This window comes from Colias eurytheme, chromosome 11, assembly GCF_061535395.1.
Source record: "Colias eurytheme isolate Ceu_HAF_F1 chromosome 11, ilColEury1 Martin Lab GWU primary, whole genome shotgun sequence".
In the NCBI taxonomy this organism is placed as follows: Eukaryota; Metazoa; Arthropoda; class Insecta; order Lepidoptera; family Pieridae; genus Colias; species Colias eurytheme.
The window spans coordinates 9768874-9780507 of NC_142990.1; the positions used below are offsets into that span (position 1 = coordinate 9768874).

The following is an 11634-nucleotide window of genomic DNA, read 5'->3' on the forward strand; positions in this document are numbered from 1 at the left end:
AAACATATAGGTATAAATAATAATCGAATCGAATGTAAATATCTAAAGGATGTTATAAGATGAACGAGATTTGTTTAGGGTATGAAATTGTGTTATATTAATAAAATGTTTAATATATAATAACCTCAAAACATGGTAGTTTGGTGTCACCAAGCTCTGCAAGGCGGATTAAGCTCTGAATATAATTAATAAAAATAATATATTATTGTCATGCATGGGCAAAGTTTGTTTCAAACAAGCGATATAATATATGTAAAGTAAAATCTTTGTTGCCAAAATAACATAATATACGTAGAATTTTATGTTCTTTATAATGTTTATAAAAATTAAGCATTGTACTTCATTTTACATTTTTTTTAAATATAAGTCGAATATGTATCTAAAATTGTTATTAATAAAAACGTTTATAATATGTGTATTTAATATTTATTTATTGTCAATTTTATTTAGTTAATAACAAAATGTAATCGTGACATTATGTAATACGAAGTAGACAATATATAAACTCTTGTGAACTCTTTGAAAGTGTATTAAAGTTGTTTATTTGTTATTATTTAGTTGTAATATGTATCGTAGAATTATTTTGTTGTAAAACTAGATTAAATTTTGTACATTTCACGCTGTGTTATTTTGCTCAATCATAGTGCGATTTTTTAGACGAGAGTCTGTTAAATAAATACATGAAAATATTTTATATTTTGTTTTATTCTTCATCACCACCTTGAAATAAGTCATATGAAAATCAGTATTTAATGAAATATGTGGGTAGAAATATAAAAGAAATGAAGCTTTTTAATCATCATGATGAGATGAGTTTCACAGATCCTGGGCATTGTATGTCAGATTATATGACCAATATGTATGAAGAAATTATTTAAAGTGATAAATAGGCTGTCAGTTACTCTACCATCGAATCATAAGACGAGTCCTTATAGTTATAAATTATAATTTAACACTTACAAAGCCTATTTGCACCGCCATTTACAAAGAGTTTCTTGCTATATAAATCATAAAACACAAAATCTACAAAACCGATTTTATAAGTTCGTCAACCAACAGAAAGCTATATTTTAGATTAGGATTATTTTTATCTCGGTGCAACCAACAGTAAATAGTGTTATTATAGTTACTTTATATAATTTTTACTCTCCTGCAAATCATCAGATAAGCTTTGCGTGAGTAAGCTTTCACCGCTATTATTTCAGTCTATTTTAAAATATTTGTGTACCAAAAAGTGAGTATAAAACCGAAACCGTAAAAAAAAAACAACATTATTAGCTCACAACAATGCGACGAAAGAACGATAAAAAAACTATCGAATGATGCAGCGAACACAGTTATTACTCTAGTACGTCACCATTAAGAAGTACCTACTGCATATTGAACAACAGATACCTAATTAGTCGAGTCGAGATCGAACATCAAGAAATTTTTTGTTTAAAGCCTTTAAGAAAGTTACCATTTCCATTCTAAATGAATACGAAATTGTATCACAGTTCTATATTGCATTTATAATGTTTATTTGTAGGCAAATCTAAATTAAGCACACTGTTCTATCAGAGCTGTATAAAACGGGACTAGTGATTATTCCACCACAGCTGCTCCAATTTGAAGTCTATGCAAAATACGATTGCATGACGATTGCAGCCTGTTGACCAAATCCGAAAACTATCAGCAATTTGCTTCACTATTCACAAGGAAATGAACGTAATCGACTGAAAACAACCGGTTACAAAAGATTTTGCTGCAACTTCTTTCAACGACCTCAAAGTTAGAGGTAAAGTCCTCATCCATAAATAGCTCCATAATTTTCCATACGACATACATTAAATAAACATGAGAAATAAGATAACGAACTGATATACTATATGTTATAAAATCCATACTATTCATTAATTAATATTATAAAACTGTTGAGTTTGTTTGTTTGTTTGAACGCACTAATCTCAGGAACTACTGGTACGACTGGAAAAATTCTTTCGGTGTTAGATATCGAGGAAGGCTTATAGGCTATCATCACGCTAAGACCAACAGGAACGGAGCAATGTGGGTAAAACCGCGGGGCACAGTTAGTATACTATATTACTAAGCATTTTAAAATGTAATGCAATAATTTACACAGCGATAACGTTGCATCATTAATGCTTTCTAACAAATATTTACAATGCGAAAATAGTTTGAACTTGTAATTACCACTATCATCACTCATAACGATACAACCAGCAGAATGTGCGAACATGAAGAAGCGCCCTTAAAAACCCAACCTGATAAAGTGAAAAAGAAAACGTTAAGGGAGAAAATAGCGTACATACGTGAGAACATAACACTGGAACCAGTTCTAATCAGCTACGTTATTCCAGGATCACTGTCTAGACTTGCGACCCAAAATCTGAATTTGGACAAAGCGTGCAGAGTTAATCTTCATTATGACTCAAACGTTTGCGACGCACTCATCGCCCAGAAAGGATTATATTTACAAGAGGAAATCGAAGTACAAACACTTGTTGCATCTATGGAGGCATGGAAAAACATCATACTAACAGCGATCCCAAGTTTCCTGATATTATTCTTAGGCGCATGGAGCGATCGAACCGGGAAAAGAAAGATCTGCGTTCTTATGCCAATAGTGGGGGACTTGCTTATGTGTTTAAGTAATCTTCTCAATACGTATTTCTTCTATGAACTGCCAGTTGAAGTAACGATGTTCTTTGAGGCCTTTTTCCCAGCTATAACTGGAGGTTGGATAGCTACTTACATGGGAGCATTTTGTTACATTAGTGAAATATCGAGTGAAGAGTCTAGGACGTTTAGAGTTGGTATAGCAAACCTTTGTCTCACTGTCGGTTCTCCTATAGGCCATGCTTTAAGTGGAATTTTGCTCAATAGAATTGGATATTATGGAATATTTACGTTCAGTTCACTGTTGTATATTTTTAGTTTATGCCATGGTTTCTTCTGTATGAAAGATCCTGAAAGGCCTAAGGTGGAAAAAAAGAATGTAAGTTTCGGTTACTTTCAATTTACGCATACAAAAAGAACAACAATTATAAGATTCAATAATAAATTACAGGAAGACAAAGGAGTGTGCAATTTCTTGAGGTGCTTCTTCAATTTTAAACACGTGATGGATACTCTGAAGGTAGTTTTCAAAAAGGGTCCCAATCGGCGTCGAACCAAATCAATTTTGGTTCTGGTTTCTATAGCTTTTGTTTACGGTCCAATGTATGGTAAGTAAGAAATGATATCTAAGATCACAATAAATATTTACAAAAATTAATCAACGTAACGAATGCGTGGCGTTTTTTTTATCTTAAAATAACGTCATGTCACAACAACATGTTTTTTTATCGTAATTTAAATATAGAGGTATATGTCTTAGAGTTGTAACACACGAACGGCAAGTTGTGAACGGCAGAGGCAACTTCAGCCGTCGCCACATGTCGACATGTCGACAATTTCTATTGATTTCTATCCTACAAATATGACTAACATGCTCGCATGATAATTTACATAGATGTCATGAACAAATTGAAAGTGTTCTATGCACTATTCCATCATGCATACTTGCCGACTGACAGGCATGATATACGCATGATCATTTAGATCGGTGCAGTCATTCAAAAGCCTAGTGTTTTTTGCACTATAGTACTGATATAATTCGAGACTGGATACAAACTTTATGCAGGATTTGATATAATTACCCAAAGAAAGAAACTTTTTTTAATTTTTAACTAAATTGCATTATAGATTGCATTACAGCTGTGATTACAAACTCATCTGCAAGGTTTTTAAATGTGTCCGTTGCACAGTTTATATTCTTTGTTATTTTAAAATATATTTTGCTTCCAGGTGAATTCACAGTAAGGTACTGGTTTACGAGGTACAGATTTAATTGGGATGCCATGAAATACAGTTTCTATAATACATTCTACATTTGTCTTCATGCACTCGGTAAGAAAATCTAAATAAAAAAACGTCTTCTTCATCTCTATTTTTAATGTCTATGGTTTAAAACTACGTTCATAATAACTATTTAGAAGCACTCGTGCACTAAATATATTATTAATTGATTTACCATATTAACCGATTTAGGTCTAAATATTTGGAGACGCTACATATTACATGTGAGTTATAAGCTAATAGATTGCTCAATTTTCGTAAGAAGCCATTCGTAGAAACAAATACACAATTTTTAGTATGTTTCTTTCAATAGTTACAAGAAATCACTACATGCCAACTATTACCAAAACAGGCATTATCAGAATACAGTATGTAACATATATCAATATGATCTCAAATTTGGTTAGACATCAACACAATCGTTGTCAGATGGTAGTTGAGATGTATAGACATATGTACAAAACAGACGCACTTGAGAGGCAAACAGAGGCATATCTATCTTGATTCTGAGCTCTATGGTGTTTTGTTCCAGGTGCCTTTATATCTGTTAGTATATTTAGTAGGAGATGGAAATGGAGCGACGCTACTCTTGGAATTATTTCAACTGTCAGCAAACTTATGGGAGGCTTAGCTGCTAGTCAAGCTAGGACCTCGCTGCAAATGTATTTAGGTATGAGTATGAGTCACTTTATTTTTCAGTATTTGTTTCTTTATTTATCTATTTATGCTTTATTGCTCTACCTGGATAAATTACAAATACTACGACTTTACCTAGGATATATTATTGTAAATAACGGCGGTTTTATCGCTAAATAGCGATTTCTTCCATTGAACATACAGAGAGAAATTAAGTATCTCTCCGTATGTTGAAAAAAATGTATCTCATGAATTGCGATAGTCAGATAGTTGAAGATTACAGAGAATATGCAGTTTTCTTGACACTACATAAACAAAAAAAAAGTGATAGTGGCAAGTGTACTACGTATCTACGTAAATATATTGTGTAGTTACGACTTGCACTTGATCGATTATTAATACTTTAATTCTTTAATTTTTATGTATTTTATTTTTGGTTTATCTTTTGTCTAGACGACATATATCAATCTTATTTCAAGCTTCCTTATAAAGATAACGTATAATCCCAAGCATTAAATACCTAATTGAATTAATCTGATACATTTTTCATGTCCAAAAATAAAAGATGATATATCTAATAATAAATTTATACCTTTGAATACTTTTGAATATAGTTGGTGTTTTCAATTTCTGTACACTGACAATTATTGCCATTATATGTGTAGTTATATCTCTATCTTATAGATCTCTATATTATAATAATAATATATTATCATTTGGTTATTATGAACCTACTTGGTTTAATTTACGTCTTAAATAAAGTTTTGCTAATTAAATAAGAAATGATTTTAATAGTAGATAATATTGCTAAGTCTTTCAGATAAATTAAAATGAATGTATTATATTAGAATTAGAATTCGTCCAGTAGTTATTATAAAAGTAATTATATTTCTTCCAGCTATTGCCGTCGAGACATTTAATGCAACATCCTTCACAGCACTAAGATCGATATCATCTAAACTAGCCAAAAGTGATGAATTGGGTATGTAAAATGACTTTTATGAATGCATGTATACAGGGTGTCCCACTATTGGTACCTATATAAGATTGACTTTATCAATGATTATGACATCCTAGATGCGTCAAGTATTCGTAGAATTAAGCTTTTCTCAACTGATATCACGAATATTCAATTCACGAATATGTTAAGTATACACTCCTATATAGTAGCTTTCCGCCCGCGGTTTCGCACGCGTAATCAAACGAAAACTCGCTTAGTTGCTGTTCCCTTGGGATTTCCGGGATAAAAACTTTTATATGCCCTTTCTCAAGTCTAAAACTACATTTGTACCAAATTTCATGCAAATCAGTTAGGAAGCTAGGTTAAGGCGTGAAAAACAGATTGACAGATAGACAGACGGACAGACAGGAGTTCATTTAGCGTAATATAAAGTAGTGATTAAAGTTATAATTTTGCTATCAACAAATACACTTCAAAGGCACTTCTGAATCATAATTTAACCAGAATATTTGTTACATAGAGCAAGTTTTCTAAAGCCTGGCACTAGATGGCATTGTAAGCATCAAAAACATAATCTGAAATTTGTTTTCCAGGGAAAAACATTTCGATCTTCAATCTATTAGAAGTGGTGACGTCAATGGTATTCGGGCCAGCGTATTCAATGATTTACATGATGACGCTAAAAGTTGACGTGTCTATTGTGTATTATTGTAGCACTGTGCTAACATTTCCAGCTATATCGATATTCGTGTGAGTATGGAAAAACCGTTTTATATAAGAATGTATGTCAAATTGTTCTGGGAAAATCCAGTAACCTTCCTCTTTAAGAAATATTCTTGAGACTGTAGGTAAACTTATAGGGAATGGCTTTGTTATATCTTTATGTAGTACTCAAAATAGTAAACCAAAGTCGTAGCAAAGGTCTTTGGTCTGTCTGTTCGCGATAAAAAAAAATGACTGCAGCGATTTTCATTTTGTTTTCGCCAATGGAGCGAAGTTCTCGCGTTAAGTTTGAAAACGTAGAATAATTAAAAACTTGTTTATTCGTAAAAGGGAGGTACCATTATAGAAAAATAATTATTTTAAGTATTCCAGAGCGCAGAATGTAATTTACTTATTAAAATAATAGACAAATTTGGTATTTCGTGTGAAAATTTCTCACGTAACAACCGACAGAACAATAATTTCGAAAAAACTAACAATAATTTCGAATAAAGATGTAATTAAGGTTGGATTCTGCAAATGTCAAATTGCACCTACTTTTAACGCGCGGCCACGCGCATCGGTCACCTATTTTTTTTTATGTTCGTAATAAAACATACATTTGGGTTCCTTTTATATCATCTTTCAGGATCTAAGGCTGTATTATTTTTATTTTATTATATCCATATCGTAAAGCAATTATAGTCTGGACAGCACAAAACTTGTTACGAAATATATTGCATCGATTTGGAGGAAATATGAAAAGAAAATAGTTGCCAAACATACGCTACATTTTTTTATAGAAAAACTAGCTATAAGACTATATACTATAATTTTAGCTAGCTATAATACAAATTTTAGCTATCTTAATCTTAATATATATAAATCTCGTGTCACAATGTTTGTCCTCAATGGACTCCTAAACCACTTAACCGATTATAATAAAATTCGCACACCATGTGCAGTTTGATCCAACTTGAGAGATAGGATAGTTTAAACATGTAGGTACCACGGGCGAAGCCGGGGCGGACCGCTAGTCTTAATATATATAAATCTCGTTTCACAATGTTTGTCCTCAATGGACTTCTAAACCACTTAACCGATTATAATAAAATTCGCACACCATGTGCAGTTCGATCCAACTTGAGAGATAGGATAGTTTAAACATGTAGGTACCACGGGCGAAGCCGGGGCGGACCGCTAGTATAATTATATAAATCTCGTGTCACAATGTTTGTCCTCAATGGACTCCTATACCACTTAACCGATTATAATAAAATTCGCACACCATGTGCAGTTCGATCCATCTTGAGAGATAGGATAGTTTAAACATGTAGGTACCACGGGCGAAGCCGGGGCGGACCGCTAGTAATACTATAATTTTAGCCAAAAAATTATTTATTTCTCTTTCTAGGTGGTTTTATATTCAGAACAAGAAAGATATAAGAAGGCAGAAAGCTGAGAATGTTTCAGACAAATCAGAGAAGGGTAAAGACGTAGCACCCAATTCTACAGAAAGGAAGGAATCTTTAATTGGAAGCATAGAAATTGCTGATAGTAAAATTATTTAGGAAAACCCACATTTAGTCGAGTTTTAATCTATACTAATATTATTAAGCTGAAGAGTTTGTTTGTTTGTTTGATCGCGCTAATCTCAGGAAAGACTAGTCCGATTTGTAAAAATATTTCGATGTTAGATAGCCCATTTATCGACGAAGGCTTCATTACGAAAGACCAACAGGAGCGGAGCACTGTGGGTAAAACCGCGGGGCACAGCTATTAGATAATATATTTAATTGATTTGTGATCAATTGAGTAGTTTGACATAAATATTATGAATAAAACACAAGCGACAATAGAGACCGCTCTTTACCCAGCATTAAAAATATACTTATCTTTAAAACGAGTTATTTGGCGACAGTGATAACTATGTTTATTTTCCTTTAGTTTGAAATAATATAATATACCTAAATTTATAAAGAATAGAAAAAAATCGATCGCCGCGATTCCATTTAACATCTTGTCCTTCTTTTGTCTAAAGGTTAATAGGTATTAAATTTTAAAATATAATAAGTAAAAAAAAATATTTTTGAGTCTGATCTCAACCTTAAAAATAATATACAGTGATAAGTAGATATATATTTGATAGGTTTATACACATTTGGTTTGTTACATAATATTTTAATAATGAAATCTTATATTGATAATTATATTTGAGTTAAATTATTTAAGAATTTATTTAGATAGAAAAATTAAATGCGTATATTATAAGGCTGTATATAAAAAAATGTGTGAAGATTTTACAAAAATATCCTTTATTGAATTATTTTGTACATTAATGGACGACTAAGATCCAAGAAAATATTAAAAAAAATATTAATTGTATTTTAGATTATTAAGTCTATGTTATAAAAATATATACGAAACAATAAATATTTTATAGTTATGCAAGCTGTAAGTACCTATGTGATTTTATCAATAACTAGCGGTCCGCCCCGGCTTCGCCCGTGGAACATGTTTACGTTTTCTCTATATAAGATTATACCTTTACATTTGCCTTAAAATAAAAAAGGGGTTCGTAACTCCTTTTTAAAATTAATGAAAATTACTCTTATTAATGTATCTAAATTGAAAAAATGACTATGTCTTATTATATTTTAATTATTAAGTAATAATATAACTGAATTGATACGAATGTATTCCACCGTATGAAAGATTACATTCAAAATATGGTTACTTAAAATAAACTGTAACAAATTCTACAAATCCATATTTTGGTCGTCAACCTAAATTCCATTTAACATTTTGTCAGTCATTGTACTACAAAGTATCTTTTAAAATCTTAACACAAGCAAGCAGTTATTGTGATAAGTATTAAAATTATGAGTATAGAAAAATAAGATAAGAAAAACTACTTTTTTTATTTACTTATGTGAGCTCTACCGCATTGAATAGTTTAATTATTTTTGCGAAATAATGTACTGTTTTTAATTGATATTTTTGAGAAAAGCGACAACAAACATCATAATATTTAATATTGTTGTTTTCAAAATCTTATACTTTTATCAATTTAATTTTTAAAAGGCCCTTTTTTATATATAAAACCCAGACAAACAATAAAATATTATAATTTATTTGTTATCATTTTGTACTTACAAAGGAGGAATGTACTATGTTATGTTTATCTAACTTTGACGTAGGAAATACTGAAGAAAATGTGTCTACAATTTTATAACAATTACTTTCAAAATTAATGATTAGTAATAAAAATAGTGACGCTAAGCATGATTGGATAATATTATATCCTCAAGTGTATTGTGTTAATCTTATCTAACTTCATACTTTATAGTACATATAATTGCAGAAGTTTGTGACGATGTACATGTATGTATGTTTGTTGATTTCTACGCAAAAACAACTGAGCGGATTTAGATGATACTTGGCAGTGATGTAGCTTACCAGAATATAACATGAGCTTTAGAAATACCTGATTTTGCGGATCGCCTGCACGGCACAACTTGTAATATTATATTTTTTGTTTACATAGTAACCTAAAAACTTTAGTTCTATTTTTCAACAGATTTAAATAGAAGGAGGATCTAAATATTGAGGGAATATCTGTTCCAAAATCTACAAAGTAAGATAGCAAGACATTTATAAATGCTATGAACTTGTAAACCCATAAAATATCGGAAGCTTCACTGCTACAAGGGAGCTTCAGCCTGACAAAGGCTTTTGTTTGTGTTGTTTTTGTCTAACTCAAACTTTTTGTTTGTTTTTCGATTTCGCAATAGGCAACACTGTGAAATGGAAAAAATTGAAAATATAATTCGATTTACAACCCAAAATTCCATTCATTCATATTTTTAGATGATTTGCAAATAAATTAATTTTAAAATTGAGTAATAGTTGTTTTATAACATACACGTAAGTTTATCCCAAAATTATTTATCTATCCATAATCTGATCATAGTGTGTGTTAAATAATCAATTTCCTTCTTGAACCTCAAAAAGCCTACAATCGTTATCTCCACATTAATTAGAACATATAAAATTTTACGATTATTATATTATTAGATGTACTAACGTAGTATGTCATTAATTTATACTGACAAGCATTCAATACCATCATCAATGTTTATTGTTCACTACACTGCAAGTCTATTTTATAATGCATAATATTATTTGTGGCTTTATCAGCTCATGGTCGATACAGTGGCTAAACAAACACCCTGTACAAATAGTAATTAGTAGTGTTAAATAATGATAAAAGTTATATACAGCGTGTTCCAATACGCAATACATATTATATTTTATTAATAAACTAGCGGTCCGCCCCGGCTTCGCCCGTGGTACATGTTTACGCTTTCTCTACATAAGAACCATCCTCGTACTTCAAGGAATATAATAAAAAAAGAATTATCGAAATCGGTTCAGCCGTTCTCGAGTTATGCGCTTACCAACACATTTTGCGATTCATTTTTATATATAAGATAGGTTTACTCAACATTTCTCGAGTTAAAGCAGGGTGAAATAATAAACGTGGCCTAGGTAGTTCGGAATGATGCTGTCACCAGTTTTTGAGTTATACCGTAACAAAAGAAAAGTCAAATCCTTTTGAGAAATAAAAAACATCTAGATTATTTAAATATGTTTTTGAAAGGGGTTTCTTTAACAAATTCAGAATTTCGACACGAACTTATTATGCGAAATTTCGTGAAGAAATATCGAAACAACGATATCATTTCAGTTTGTATGTGCTTCCATTAAACTAGGATATGTTGCTTATTTTCCGCACTGCAGAATCTAGATATTCTAGTACTTTCCTCAGAATCTTAGGTTGTATACTCGCAGAGGTAGAAATGAAAATAAAAACTATAATATATTTTTTATGAACTTCGAAATAATAAGGTGAAAAATAAAATGGTTAAAGTATGTATTTATTTTATTATCTGAATGCAGATACATTGTGAGAAATTCATTTTAGATGGACTTCGTTTTAATAGCACAATATGATCTTTAGAACTATTGTGATCGTATTTTGAATACAAAAAATTCTTGTACTTCTCTCAAGTGCTCTCATAGTAAGAACAAAACTTGCAACACTTTATGTAGGTCCTATAAAATATTATACTCAACAAAACGGGTCAATCGGGCAAACCATTAAATAAACTAGAAATTGATCACAACAAATTTCGTGTACATGTCCAACAATAATTTAAATTGCACGAAAATCCTGCAAAACTCCGCGTTAATGCGTATAAAAAAATAAGTATCATGATAAATAGAACATCCTTTTCTAAAAATAATGTTATCATAACATTTTGCCGTTTTGTTGGTATACTTTTATTACTATCGACGCAGATAACAAAGACAAAGAAAACGATAAATCTTCGACTCGGAGCGAAAACGTATCAAACGCTGTTGGCGTTTGT

The 11634-nt window shown here is 31.1% G+C and overlaps 1 protein-coding gene across 1 annotated transcript; it reads left to right on the plus strand.

Moving 5' to 3' along the window:
• The first annotated feature begins 2227 nt into the window (after positions 1-2227).
• LOC149904801 (lysosomal proton-coupled steroid conjugate and bile acid symporter SLC46A3-like) lies at positions 2228-7770 on the plus strand. The gene is made up of 7 exons (XM_090107550.1): positions 2228-2998; positions 3071-3227; positions 3850-3951; positions 4433-4570; positions 5435-5518; positions 6091-6247; positions 7614-7770. The coding sequence occupies exons 1-7, from the start codon at positions 2228-2230 to the stop codon at positions 7768-7770; spliced, it is 1566 nt and encodes a 521-aa protein (XP_089963676.1).
• The last annotated feature ends 3864 nt before the right edge of the window (positions 7771-11634 follow it).

Excerpts from the sequence above, each read along its gene's own strand:
- LOC149904801 (XM_090107550.1), top strand. The coding sequence starts at position 2,228 with ATGTGCGAACATGAAGAAGCGCCCTTAAAAACCCAACCTGATAAAGTG. Across the intron at positions 3,228-3,849 it reads TGTTTACGGTCCAATGTATG|GTGAATTCACAGTAAGGTAC; the intron begins GTAAGTAAGAAA and ends TTTTGCTTCCAG. Across the intron at positions 3,952-4,432 it reads CATTTGTCTTCATGCACTCG|GTGCCTTTATATCTGTTAGT; the intron begins GTAAGAAAATCT and ends GTTTTGTTCCAG.